This window comes from Danio rerio, chromosome 22 (genome assembly GCF_049306965.1).
Source record: "Danio rerio strain Tuebingen ecotype United States chromosome 22, GRCz12tu, whole genome shotgun sequence".
Lineage (NCBI taxonomy): Eukaryota > Metazoa > Chordata > Actinopteri > Cypriniformes > Danionidae > Danio > Danio rerio.
In genome coordinates this window covers 40,651,685-40,667,388 of record NC_133197.1, presented here as the reverse complement: position 1 = coordinate 40,667,388, position 15,704 = coordinate 40,651,685, and the positions used below count along the sequence as shown (strand labels likewise).

Genomic DNA, 15,704 nt, shown 5'->3' with positions numbered 1-15,704 from the left:
TTTATCAGGGAAAATATGAAATTCATATAGCGTATTTGCCATATGCCATTTAAATAAGTTAGTCAATAAATCCATATTCTGCATAAATTAAACATTAAATGTATAAATATGCAAATAAATAAATGTATATTAAAACAATCCACAAATTCCTGCACAAATAAATATTTAATTAATTAAAAGTGCGGGCAGGTAAATATTTAAATGAATTACGCGAATGTTTATTCATTCTCTCAAATGTATTTATTTATTTATTTTTATTGACGTATTTATTTGCTTATTTTGAAAATCCCTTTCATTATGGCAAAGTTTCACTAAATTGTGAGGAGAGAACACCTCCATTTAATTTTAAATGACACTTAAACACAAAAAAATATTATATAAGTCATTATAACATCTTAAATATTTGTCTAGTGTAGGATAAAATAATAAATAACCCTGTTGTTTTGGACTACTAAAATAAGTAATCACTGCGGTTCTAAAATCCCGCCTTCCTATGGGCCAATCGGATGTCAGCAATTGCAAACGTGCGTGTGTTTGACAAGCAGAACGTCTCTTTGATTGGCTAAAAAGAAATAACTCCTCCCCCAGTTTGTTCATCAGGTGAGATTTCTCACGACTGCTTTTTCAATAAAACATGTTTGCTATGACATTGTATGCTTGTTTTTCCCCATAAAAGATAATAAGCAACACAGAGTAACTACTCTGAAACTTCGTAATATGTTTGTAACCATGCGGAGCCCTGCATGATAGGGCGGTCTTCCGCGCATGCGCAGTGTGAGGCTGTAAAATCCCCAGCGCTTTAAGCTGTGTCGTGCGTTTGTTGTGTCTGTCGGGTAAGTAGGTCATGAATTATTATTACCATAATACATTGCGCTAAATATAAAGTTACCGCGTGAACGATAGACCTAATAAATATGAAGCCTTTGGCATGTTTGATTTGTGCACAGGGCGTCATATATGTTCAATAATGTGTACTATTTCCGTGTTCTGCTCGAGCTGGCAGCTAAATATCGATCATAAAGTCATTTAATTTTTAATTTTGCCGTTTAAAACGTGCAGTTTTAGGTGTCGGTGTGTGATTTGTGTGTTTGTGATGCTGCACTTGCTTCAGTTTAACGTTTGACTCCTTTATTATTATTATTTTATCCATATTCATATCAGTTTTCATTGTATTTATTCAATAACATGCACTGTATATTTGTTTTGATGACATTTCCTGAAATATGCTAACACATCACGATGTTTTCAAGGGAAAAGGCCTATTGTTTACTTGTGTTTCGCGTATTGTTGTATGATTGTCGATCGGTTAAACTTTAAGATGGCTACGTCATCATGTTATTATTAAAATATGCTGGGTTAATATACTAATAGAACTGAACTGGTTACAAGATATGTATTATGTATTTCGATCAATATCTTATCTCCATGGTGATGAACTGAACTGGTAACGTTTATATGTGTATTAGTGGGTCAAACTTCCTTCTGGTGACAATATCAGGAAATATAACTATAGTCAAGTACTTCATGCTGTTGAGCACAAGATTGGGGTAAAATTTGTTTATATTCAGACATTTGTACATATTTGAACAGTGACGACTATATTTATATTGTTTACCATGCTACTTTGAATATTCGGTCTGAAATGGCATGTAATTATAACAATATTAGCATTTAATCGAATATGAACAGAGTTATACTACAGTCATTTACTGCTAATATGATTTATATGATTTGATTTCACAAATTCTGCTTTATAAAAATTAGATTTTTAAGTAGAAAGTAGAATGTGTGAACATAAAACCAATTTCACACCAATTCACACTCATATTTCATGCTCTTTGAGTACAATATTGAGGTAAAATCACATTTGTTCATTTTTTATCAGTGACGACTAAATTTATATCGTTTACCATGCTATTTTGAATATTTAGTCTGAAGTTGCATGTAATTATGACTTCAAAACAACATTAGCTCTATTTAATTGACTGTGAACAGCATAATATTACAGTCATGTATTGCTTATATGATTTATCTGTTTTAAATGAGCAAATTCTGCTTTATGAAATTATATTATTAAGGAGAAAGTCCAATTGTGTGAATATAAAACTAATTTTACATTAATTCACACATATTTCATGCCATTGAGTACAAGATTGAGATGAAGTTGGTTCAGACATTTGTTAATTTTTGACCAATGACAACATTAGCACTATTTAATTGATTGGGCTACGTTGTATTACAGTAATTTACTGCTAATATGAATGACCTAAATTGTGAATTCGCAAAGACTACTTTCTGAAATTATATTATATTATTAAGGAGAAAGTTCGGATGTGTAAATTATAAAACCAATTTCACACCAATTCAGGCACATATTTCATGCCATTGAGTTCTAGATTGAGGTAAAGTTGATTTTATATTCAGACATTTGTTCATTGTTGACCCATGACAATTAAATTAATATTGTTTACCTCAGTACTTTGAATATTCGGTCTGAAAACGCATGTGAGTATAACAATATTAGCATTTAATTGACTATGAACAGGATTATACTACAGTCATTTACTGCTAATGTAATTTAATTTCTTAATTCTGCTTTGTGAAATTATATTATTAAGGAGACAGTCTGAATGTGGGAATATAAAACCAATTTACACCAATTCACACTCATATTTCATGCTCTTTGAGTACAACATTGAGTTAAAATCAGTTTTATGTTTGCACATTTGTTCATTTTTAAACAGTGACGACTATATTTATATTGTTTACTACGCTACTTTGAATACTCGGTCTGAAATCGCATATCATTAAGACTTTTACACAACATTAGCTCTTTTATTGACAGCAATGTTGTACATTTTGACTGTCATTTACTGCTAATATGAATTACCTACAGGTTTAATTCACAAAGACTACTTAATAAAATTCTGTTATTAAGGAGAAAGTCTAAATATGTGGATGTAAAACCAATTTTACACCATTTCACACACATTTCATGCTCTCTGAGTACAAGATTGAGGTAAAGTTGATTTTTATATTCAGTTTAATTGACTATGTTGTATATCTGAGGTGATCATTGACAGGCTTGTTGTTCAGCTGTGGGAAATAGAAATCGTTTCTAAACTATACATCTTAAACTCCTTTTAATAATCGAAAATATTGCTTCTATGGCGTGCTATTGCTTCTATAATCTTCTATGGCTTCTATGGCTTTTATTTACAACACAATTTAAATCAGCCTTTGTTGGTGTCGTCAATCTGGCAACCTGCTCTTGCGTGTATTTTTTTTCACCAGTGGGAACAGGCAGACAGAAAGTAACTCAAACATGTGTGGAGCAAGTAATGGATGAATACATTTTTACTTGAACCGAGGTGTTTCTTGTTTCGGTGATCGATCTCCGCCTATGTGTGTTGTGTCTAAAGAGCTTCTGGTTGACGTCTGGACGATGGCTCTGATCTCTTTCGAGGATCTGGAGGGATTGGATGACGAGCAGGTGGACGATGATGTCACTGACAGCTCTGAGCCAATGGATGATGAGGAGCAGGACCGAATGTACGCCCACTGGCAGGCGGTGGGACGAACGCATCACGTGGCGGTGCCTACAGGTACGAACACTGAGATCCAAGATTTAACTAGATATTCTTCAAGACACTAGTATACAGCCTAAAGTGACATTTAAAGGCTTCACTAGGGTAATTAGGGTAAAGTTAGGGTAATTAGGCAAGTCATTGTATAACAGTGGTTTGTTCTGGAGTCAATCCAAAACTAATATTGCTGAATATTAATAATATTGAGCTTAAAATGGGTTTAAAACAATTAAAAACTGTTTTTATTGTTGTCGAAATAACACAAATAAGACTTTCTCCAGAAGAACAAATATTAGAGGAAACACTGTGAACATTTCCTCAATCTGTTCAACATCATCTGGAGAATATTTGAAAACAACAAGATCAATAAATATCAGTTCAATTGTATATACAAACACGTTTTGTCAGTGATTTGTCCCAGAAGCACAGCTTTTCTAAACATACACATCTGAAATGGTTCAATTATAATAAAGAAGAGATCTCGCCGTTTCCATGGAAACTGAGCAGAGGAGCAGATCACACTGATCCCAGACCAGTTTACTCAGTGAAGTCAAACCACATATGGTTTTAAATATGTGAGGAATTTTAGGCTGCTTTCACACTTAGGCTTTTGTTTGGGAACCTGTCTCGTTTGCCCAGTTAGCGCGGTTCGTTTGGCATATGTGAATCCAGCAATCGGGCTCGGATCCACGCCAAAACAATCGCTGTGAGATCGCCTGAATGAGGTGGCCTCGGCTCAATTGAAACGAACTCTGGAGCGGATCAATTGAAGTTAGAAAGCAATACAGTTCGAGCCCGGCTATATCACAGTGTATTATGGATATGTAATAGGCATACGGCTATATGAAGAGAGAATTATAAGTAGGGTGGGAGGTCATTCCAGACATCACAAGTCTCCCACAAATGCACAGAGGCTCCCGGATGCCCGCAAATGAGTGATAATCTCCCGGACATCACGGAGAGCGGAACTCTGCAAAATAAATGGTGAAACTGACCAATGTGAGGAGAGTTTACTCACACATGACTTGTTTTAGCTCTTTTGGTCTGTTTAGAAACTTTGCCGTGTGAAAGCGAACCGCGCAAAGAGCAACACTGTAACAATTTTAATCCCCGTTTCGGAACAACTGAATCGATTTAGCTAAGGGTGCTTTCACACCTGTGAATCGATTCCGTTGTTCCGAAACAGGGATTAAAATTGTTACATTGTAACAATTACAATTACAATGTTACGATTTTATTTTATTTTATTTCTGGTAGAGATGAGAGCACCAATAGAAGAGATGACGCGGAGGAACCAGAGCGCAGAGCGAGAGCAAGTGCCTTTTGTCACCATTTCCAGACATGAGAAGGTAAAATTGTCCACTTCTGTATATGATAGAAGATAGAATATATGATAGAGCCTGAGGGATGTTTTTTTTTTTTTTTTTTATGCCCAAACCAATATCATATCAATATCAGCTCATATATATATATATATATATATTTATTTATTATTTATATATGTATATTATTTATGTATATAAGTGTTATTTTTAGGTCGGAGCTGTCATTCATATTTTACGATGTCAGTTTAATGCGTGCATCGCTTTATGAAACTATTCTTGTTGACATTTTGGAGTAAAAACATAGACTGAACAGGCGGGGTGACCTGGGGCCTCATGTATTGAAGACTTGCGTGGAAATCTTACTAAAACATTTACAGCTTTGTGCGTACGCAGAAAAAAATTCAGATGTATGAAACACTGCGTACGCCGAATCTCACGCATATTCTTTTGTACATCCGAATGAACGTGAAACTGAGCGCAACATGCACGAGCACAAAACCCCTCCCTGCCTCCTCCCCCGTATGAATATGCTAATGACTATGCTAATGGAAAAAACCCAACGAAAAAGCAACGGCAAAAGCAAGCAAGAGGAGAAACTTTGAACAGAATGTGAATTGGAGGTGCTGCTTTCAGAGGTAGACCGGAGAAAAGTGGTGTTATTTGCAAGTTTGTTTTCCGGAATTAACAACAAAAGAAAAAAATAGAGTGGGAGAGTTTAGCTGATGCGGTTAACACAGTTCGGTCTGAACATCACACTGAGTGCATTAAAAAAAAAAATAGTGTGGTTTATATCTGTAAAATGTTGCAGTACCTTTGCCAGTCTCAGTGGCGCAGCTCGTAAGAAGCATGTGATCATGTATTAACACGATCGAGCATGAACTCGGTTTGAATCCAGCGTCTCATGAACTCATTCTTTTTTCCCCCGCTACATATCAGATTTTGCCTACTATTTATCACGAGAAAGACAAGTAGGAATCATTAATAAGTCTGTGCATCATATTTCATTTGCACATTTATTGAATGGAAATGTTTCTGATTCACGCATGCAAATTCATCTTCAGATAGTGTCTTTATAGCAATGTGTGTGCAGTAGATCGCTCAGATTACATTGGGAAAACAGGCGACCGCTGCAAATTGTGCTTTAATGTTTAGCTGGTCAACTGTATGGTATGGAAACCTTATATACCTGCTAGATGAACCCGTCTCATACAGCTGCCATTGCAAGGCTCAGACACTTTGTAGAGAAGAATTTAACACAACTGCCTCTAGGAGTCGCCAATGGAAATAAAACAGACACGCACAAAAAATGTGCGTACGCCAGCCAGAAAGCTGCCGTGAAGCTGTGCGCATTCCCACGTTCAGTTCATTGTTAGTAAATCCAAACGTGAGCGATTCTGAGCGTGAAACCTAAGTTTCTGTGCGTACGCAGCGTTGATACATGAGGCCCCTGGTCCGATAAACTCACCGCACAGACAGTATGACCGGCCTTCTCGGAACCGCAGATGGCGACATGGCAAAAATAAAATATAATAAAATTATAATATAAAATATAATAAAAAAAAAACTTGCACGTCTTCCTAAACTTCGGCCATTATTCTAACATAGGCGCACGCACTCTAACTGAAAGCGGGAGACGTGTCTCTATAGCAACCTCACAACCTGTCCAGTGCGGCATCTTGCGAAATTTGCCAACAAGTCATATGGATCATATTTATTATCACTTGACAGTAACGGAGGAACGCCGCCAAATGTAGCGAAGTAAGAGTGCCGATTTCTCTCTAATAATTTACTAAGAGTAAAAGTACACATATTTAATTGTACTCAAAAAGTACTCGTTACCCAATAATTTTACTCAAGTAAATGTAACGAAGTAAATGTTACTATCCACCTCAGACTACAACAAACTGCTCAAAGGACCACAAGCATAGTGTTCCAGGGTTTTACTGATAGAAATTCTGTAGAAATTGAAATGATTTGAGGACGGGGTGCTGTCACTGTTTTATTGGCTTCAGATTAGTATGAATAACTGAGGCGTTTGTGGTTTAGATGAGGAAACAGCAGGCTGAGCTCAAGTGTTTCTCTGAGCTTGTGCTTTATGTGGTTTTGCTCTGATAATCAGCCTGCGGTTCAAACCGACAGCACTGTTTTGTTCTGCTTTTGGTCCATTTGCAGCTTAATATGTGTAAAGTTGTTATATCCAAATCTGTTTTCATTTGATCAGGAACCGTTATTTGGAGATGATTATTGTTTTGTCTCCCTCAGTGGATTTAATCAGTGTGTTGAATCAGTGTTAGACACTAAAGTGCACTCTCATTTTCAGTCCTCAGAACTAATGGGCATATTTAGCTTTGGTTTATTAATGTCGGTTGTGTTGAAGTTTGTTATGTGTGTTTTTCAGCTCGGCGAGGTGTTGTATGAAGAACGTGTGTATCCTCCTGGGAAGTGGGCTTGTGTGAGTAAAGCAGACGCGCTGTATGAGCAGAGCATCTCCAACGGCTTCATGAAACTCATGCGCTTCATCTGCAAGGAGAATTCAACAGGTCAACACACACACATACATGCATACAGGGGTTGGACAATGAAACTGAAACACTGGCCAGTTTAGTGTTGGAAGTTTGATGGCTAAATTTGAGCAGCTGGTGGCCAATCTTCATTGATCTTTATTCCAGCAGTAAGAGCAGAGTGTGAAGGTTTCATTAGCTGGGTAACAGCACAGTTGAGCTTATAATACTGCAATTCACACAACATAATAGGTGACATATCAGGAGACAAAAGAGAACAGATTGTTGGTGTGCATCTTGCTGGCGCATCTGTGACCAAGACAGCAAGTCTTTGTGATGATCAAGAGCCGAAGTATCCAGACTGATGTCAGCAAACCACCAAGAAGAAGAACCACATCCAACAGGAGGAACTGTGCACATCAACTGATGTCTATATGATATAGACCAGGGGTCCTCAATCTTTTTCACTTCAGGGCCCACTACATCCTCTGAACATTTTTGAAACCCACATCTAAGAAAATGCGGATTTTAAATCTTTATTCAAAACATTTATTTTGCTTATACTGTTAATGTCTTGTTTTACAGCATTTGAAAAAAAAAAAAGAAACTCTTTATATTCATTTATTAAATATATATATATATATATATATATATATATATATATATATATATATATATAGCAACGCAGTGGGTAGCACTTTATTTATATTTATTTATTCATATATATATATATATATATATTTTTTTTTTATAAATATTTTTATATATAAATTTGATTTATGTTTATATATGTTTATATAAATTTATATTTATTTATTTATTCATATATATTTAATCTTATATATTTTATATATAAAAAATATTTATATATATATATATACATATATATATATATATATAAATATTTATATATATATATATATATATATATATATATATATATAAATATTTATATATATATATATATATATATATATATATATGTTTATATAAATTTATATTTATTTATATATATATATATATATATATATATATATATATATATATATATATACATATACATATACATATTTATTTATATATGTATATATTTTTATTTATTTATTCATATATATTTATTTATATATAATAGAGAGAGAATTTTAAGAGAGAAAATTAAATATAGAATATATAATAATTATATTTATTTTTTAAAACACACACCGATTCAAAGCTCCTAAACTCTTCAGGTAATTTTTACAACTGCAGAGTTTTTGGCTTTTTCTTCAATAAATACAGATGTCACGAATGGGAGAGAATCACACAAAATGCAAAAATCCAAGTGCAGCAATTTATTAACAAAAAGACAAAGGTATCCAAATAGACAGAGATTTCTAAGAGACAAAGGTTTCCAAATTTTGCACAGAACTATAAGCAAGATACAAAAAACTAGATGACCAGACGAAGGAAAAATAAAAAAAAAACGGGTAAATACAAGGACAGGGTAGGAGTGCTAACAAGAGCTAACAAAAACGAACAAAAACAGGAATCCAAGAATAATCGTAATACAAAAAACTAGATAACCAGACAAACATACCAGACGTGAGGAACTAACAAAATCCTAAGGCAACTAAAAGAGAACAAGAGGGTTTATAAAGACAGGACTAAATTAACAAACACGAAACAGCTGTAACATAATCAGTAATGCAATGGATTATGGGAAATGAAGTGAAACTACAAAACTAGTGCCCTCAAGTGTCCAAACTAGGGCACTGCAACAGGTGTGACAACAGATGCCTGGAATTGGACTGAGTACTATTCCTCTATTGATCGTATCCATTACAACAATGACAGAGACACACGGATGAAGCAGAGGTCCAGGTCAAAAACGCCAAGTCAGGCTATTTTACTGTGTTTGTGGTGGAGTTCATTAGTCCTGCTTTGTTTATCTGTGTATGTGTGTTCTCTCTGTGTGTGCAGGCCGGTACCTCGGCATGTCTGTGCCTGTAGTGAACGAGATCACGATGGCGGACGATGGCACAAACTTCATGAAGGACGTGCTGACGGCGTATTACCTGCCCGCGGAGTACCAAGACGTCCCGCCACAGCCCACAGACCCCGACATACACATCATCCAGAGGGACAGCATCAGGGTCATCACCAGGTACACACACACACACACACACACACACATAAAGGTGAACAGTACAGTGAGGAAATAAGTGTTGAACGCTTCCGGCTTTTTTCCTGCTAATAATACTTCTGAAGGAGCTGTTGAGTCATTTTCCTTTGGCTTAGTCCCTTTTTCATCAATGAGGTCACCACAGCGCAATGAACCGCCAACTATTCCAGCATATGTTTTACACAGTGGATGCCCTTCTGTACTGGGAAACACCCAAACAATACAAACATAAAACAAATCAGAGAGATGAGTTGTGTGTATTAACAGTTAAATGGCACAAGGAGAAAGTGCTGAACTGCTGAAGTGTGTTTAAAACCTTATATTGAAGTCTTTTTTTGGCGCTGGCAGCTTAAAGACGCCGGAGACGCCAGACAATCAAGTCACATGCATTGCTCAGGTGTGAGTTTCTCACAGACTTCAACAGAGAGTCCAATCTTGATGCTTCTGTGGGTCTCGTCTATCAAATCTGAGCTTTATCTTGTATTCTCTATTGGATTGGGGTCAGGTGATTGGCTGGGCCATTCTACAGCTTGATTTTCTTTCTCTGAAAGCATCTGAGAGTCTCCTCGGCTGTGTTTTGGCTCATTGTCGTGCTGAAATGTTTCATCTTCATCCTCCTGCTGATGTAGATGATGGACTGAAGCAGCTGATGTTCATTTACACTGAGGAAGGGCAGAGCGATGCTGAAGAACTACTGAGAGATTTCAGCTGCTGTCTGGGCTTTCCATGTCTTTGTACACCTCCCTTTCTTCATGTGTTCAACACTTTATCCCTGTGTCATTTCATTTAATTACAGAACTTCATTGGTAAACTAATTAGCTTTCTTTTCTGTGCATATATGGATTTATTTGGTTGTTATCAACATCTGAGTGAACATTTTAAATCAACAGCACCTTCAGAAATATGTTTCTTCCATTATAATCACATTTTTGACAGCATGTAATCATGCATTCCTGATTGTTGCTGGCTTTCCCGCAATTTGACAACATTTTTTGACAGTGTATATGACATTATGAAGTAATACAGCTCTTTCTGCTGTTGATCGTAGGGTGTTTTTCGGGACCACGACGGAGGAGACCATCTCTCGTCAGATCAGCAACCTGTGGGAGCTCCTGGGCAACTCTGAGGATCTCCTGCGGGATCGCTACATGATCGCCGTTTACGAAAACCCCGGCGTCCCACAGCGCAGAAACGAAATCTGGTTCATCCGCCGCGGCCCGTAAACACAACGCAGAGTTTCACAGTCTAAACCGCTCTATCCTTTAGTGTTGTCGTGAGTGTGATGCTGAAAAACGTGCCGGTGAGTAAAGAGACCACAGTTATTTACACCGTAGATATGATTATAAATGCACTGCAAATGGGATGGAGGATTCCTGCTGGCATTATTTTAACCGTATAAACAAACGTTTGAGAATATTCATCAAACTTTCTTGTGTTTTTTTATTGTTTTCATCTAAATGGTAATGTTTTACAATACTTGAAATTGTATTTTTATTTCTGCTCCTTAAAGGTTTTCATAGCCCTGTAACCTGGCATTTTCTGCAATTATTTGGATGTTATTATAATAATATTAATGACTGAACTGTGAAGTTAAACTCACTCAATAATGGCATTTTTATTGAATATATTCTGTATATTGATGGAAAAAAGTTCAGAGGAAAACCTTGCAAAAACAATATATATATATATTTTCACTCTTTGTGTGTGTGTCAGTGGTCATTTAAAGAGACGGTTCACCCTTAAAGACAATTCACTCATGATTTACTGTCCTTCAAACGATTATATGAGTTTCTTTCATCTGTCGAACACAAAAGAAGGTATTTTGAAGAATGTTGGAAACCGGTAACCATTGACTTGGTCGGTAAAAAATACTATGGAAGTCAATGGTTACCGGCTTCCAGCATTCATCATTATTCTTAGTCCCTTATTTATCGGTTGTCATCACAGTGGAATGGACCGTCAACTATTCGGGCATATGTTTGACGCAGTGGATGTCCTTCCAGCTGCAACCCAGTACTGGGAAACACCTATACACATTCATTTACACACACTTACACACTACGGTCAGTTTAGTTGATCAGTTCCCCTATAGCGCATGTGTTTGGACTGTGCGGGAAACCGGAGCACCCGGAGGAAACCCATGCGAACATGGGGAGAACATGCAAACTCCACACAGAAACACCAACTAGCCCAGTCAGGACTCGAACTAACGACCTTCTTGGTGTGAGGTGATCATGCTAATCGCTGAGCCACTGTGCCGCTCTAAAAGTGAATTCATTTTCCTTCGGCTTAGTCCCTTGTTTTTCAGGGGTCACCACCGCGGAATGAACCGCCAACTATATTAGTACATGGTTTACGCTAGAATGCCCTATTAGCTGCAACCCTGTACTGGGAAACCCATACACACTCATTCACACACACACACACACGCACTACGGTCAGTTTAGTTGATCAGTTCCCCTATAGCGCGTGTGTTTGGACTGTGGGGGAAACCGGAGCACTCGAAGGAAACCCACACCAACATAGGGAGAACATGCAAACTCCACACAGAAACACCAACTAGCCCAGCCGGGACTCAAACCAACAGCCTTCTTGCTGTGAGGCCACCGTGCTGCCCGGCTTCCAACATTCTTCAAAATATCTTCCTTTGTGCTCAACAGAAGAAATGGATTAAATGCGGTATTCAGTTCTGGGTGAACTGACCCTTTAAACTGTGTGTTGGGAGTTTTGTATTTTGTATTTTTATGTGATCAAACCATGTTTTTCTGACAATCGTCGATCAGAGCTTTTGTGTCTCTGAAACTCATATTATCTTTGTGGGCAGATCATGTTGCTTGCTAGAGGAACGTGTTTACGGGCATGATGGGGGTTCACAATTATCGGATATAGAAACACCGCGGTTTCTGCTCCTAATCAATGGGACCAGATGAGGATGAGTTCTAGAAGTGTGTGTGTGTGTGTGTGTGTGTGGCAAAAATATTGAAGGATACACTGCAAATGCCTTGTTTCAAGTTCAGATATCGAAAACTTCTTAAATCAAGAAGCATTTTGTAGAAAGAAATAAAATTAAATAATACATACAGCTGAAGGCAGAATTATTCGCCCCCCTGTTTATTTTCCCCAATGTCTGTGTATTGGAGAGCACATTTCTGCACATAACTGTGTTAATAACTCATCTCTAATAACTGATTTATTTCCTCTTTGTCATGATGACAGTAAATAATATTAGACTAGATATTCTTCAAGACACTTCTATACAGCTTAAAGTGACATGTAAAGGCTTCACTAGGGTAATTAGGGTAACTAGGCAGGTTAGGGTAATTAGGCAAGTTATTGTATAACGATGGTTTGTTCTGTAGACTATCCAAAACAAATATAGCTTAAAGGGGCGAATAATATTGAGCTTAAAATGCTGTTTAAACTATTAAAAACTGCTTTTATTCTAGCCCAAATAAAACAAATCAGACTTTCTCCAGAAGAACAAACATTATCAGACACACTGTGAACATTTCCTCAATCTGTTCAACATCATTTAGGAAATATTTAAACAAGAAAACAAATTAAAAGGGTGCGAATGATTCTGAATTCAGCTGAATATATGAGCAGTCTGAGATGAGTAGCCGTGCTATATGGCTGTATATCGGCGCTGGTGGGAGGCATGCATTGGCTCGAGTACCTTTGTGTCCCGATATACAGCCTTAGGCCCCGTATACACTAGTGTGTTTTAGTTTTAAAACTGCATTTTAGATCAAAAAGGATCCGCGTCCACACTAGCGTATCACCTAGCGTTTTCTGAACTTATCTCCGTCCACACTACGCCACCAAAAACGTGTATCACGTGACCATTCGCACACTCCGGGCATGAGCATTCTAGTATAAACAGGAAGCATGCTTCACGCTCGGCATTTGGTTATTGTTAGTCAACAAACGCCGGTTGAACGATGAACGTGATGGCAAAGAAAGCAAGAGAGGTATTTTTGTGGACAGACGACGAGGTCGGGTCGTTACTAAACGTAACAAATAAATAACTGCACAATGCCGCCTAAAACAGACAATAGTGCAAACAACGCTCCCATTTCTGTGTCCGTGTTGTTGTTTACAGTGAAGGCTGGTCTGCTGTCTTCCGGTAGCGTTAAAGCCATGTGTTATAGTCATGTGATAGGGGCTTGACGAATAAGGGAAGGATACGCAAAGACACAAAAGCCCCAATCAGGTAGCGAATCTCAGCAGCCCCGCCTCCGTTTTCAGATGTCTCCGTTTTCCCTCATCCACACTGAGACGCAGCAGCAGCGCTTCAGAATGAACACAGCCTCTCCAGTGTTTCCGAAACGCTTCGTTTTCAGCACTCGAAAACTCCAGCGTAGTGTGGATGGATGGTGTAACCGTAGCAAAACTTATGCGCTTTCAAACTAAAACACATTAGTGTAAACGGGGCCTTCGTGTCGATATAAGCAGGTCGCACATCAGATGTAGCGCTCGGCACCGCAACACAGCACGCACATGACATTTGAAAGTATCGCACTCCATACAGGCACATTCACAGGTGGTTTATAATTAAACTAATCAGATTTACCGGTAAAGTCGTTCCAGAAATTTTCTGCATATTTGCCGGTATCACTGTGCGAAACGGGCTAGTATTGTCGCCAGAGCGGCCTCAGCGAACTTTTGACGCTCTCGTCGCCTTCACAACAAACATATACACAACTGTTGACAATACAAGATACAACAAACAAACAATACTCACTCATGCAAAACAATACTAGATAAATACAATCAATCATAACATTCATTCTCCTTCAGCTTAGTCCCTTATTCATCAGAAGTCGCCACAGAGGAATGAACCGCCAACTATTCCAGCACATGTTTTACACAGTGGATGCCCTCCCAGCCAAAACCAAGTACTGGAAAACAAGCACACACACACGCAAACACATACACACACATTCACACACACACACACACACACACACACACACACACTACGGCCAATATAGTTAATCAGTTCCCCTATAGCGCATGTGTTTGGACTGTGGGGGAAACCGGAGCACCCAGACGAAACTCACACCAACACAGCAAGAACATGCAAACTCCACACTGAAACGCCAACTGACCCAGCCGAGGCTCGAGCTCAGCTAACCACTGAGCCACTGTTTTTAGCCGTCTCAAACCCAGATATGCCTTGAACTTCATTAAGGGGATCTGGATCTGTTGGCTCATGTCAGATTGTTGAAAATGTCAGCAAAATACTGAGCAAAAATTGACTTTATTAATGAAAGCAGCACAGTTTTTGTTTATTGTCTGTAAAATGCTTCTTGATTTAAGAGTTTTTCAATATTTAGACTCGAAACTAGACCAAAACTGTGTGTTTTATCAGTCTAAAGCACAGGTGTCAAACTCAGTTCCTGGAGGGCTGCAGCTCTGCACAGTTTAGTTCCAACCCTAATTAAACACACCTGATCAAACTAATTGAGTCCTTCAGGCTTGTTTGAAACCTACAGGTAAGTGTGTTGGAGCAGGGTTGGAACTAAACTGTGCAGGGCTTCGGCCTTCCAGGAATTGAGTTTGACACCCCTGCTCTAAAGCATCAGTGCATTTTGATTTTGTGTTTGATGTCCACACATCGGGCGACTCTTTTACAGCACAGTTTGAGTATTGTTGAACATGATTCCTTGCTTTTGTGACATGTTAATGGCTTAGGTTGTACTTGCTTGTCACAGTATTTTAAAAACCTGCACTCCCCTTCAGCGCCTGTAATAATAATACTGATAATAAAGTTTATTTATAGAGCATCTGGCGTATGAACAGTAGCTTGACGTGCTTTTCAGACAGTTTAATAAATGTATGCAAATAAACAAAAATGTGTTTAAAAAAGAAAAACGTGTGTTTGAGTGTTGATAATGGGATGTTTTACTACACACACACACACACACACACACATCCACTTTTCTCCACAGATTTACTCTGTAAATGGGGGGTGCTGTTGATTATGCAATGCATTTTAAATTGTCACAAATATTTTGACTTTAAACGGGATCTTTTATTTAGATATCACTTTTAAGGGGTGTAAACCCAGTTGTGTTTCAGCAGTGTGTGAATATAAGCAGCCTCTAATGGTGAAAGTGTTTTAATT

At 37.7% G+C, this 15,704-nt stretch overlaps 1 protein-coding gene across 5 annotated transcripts; it reads left to right on the top strand.

The window, feature by feature from the left end:
- Positions 1-774: 774 nt before the first annotated feature.
- soul4 (heme-binding protein soul4) lies at positions 775-15,451 on the top strand. Of its 5 annotated transcripts, none has more exons than XR_012397406.1 (7): positions 775-833; positions 3,423-3,605; positions 4,845-4,936; positions 7,311-7,452; positions 9,373-9,556; positions 10,623-11,861; positions 15,112-15,451. XR_012397406.1 is itself a non-coding variant. In NM_001245995.1 (6 exon segments), coding segments are annotated over 5 exon segments (753 nt in total). In that variant the 5' UTR covers positions 798-833; positions 3,423-3,445; the 3' UTR covers positions 10,798-11,273.
- Positions 15,452-15,704: the final 253 nt, after the last annotated feature.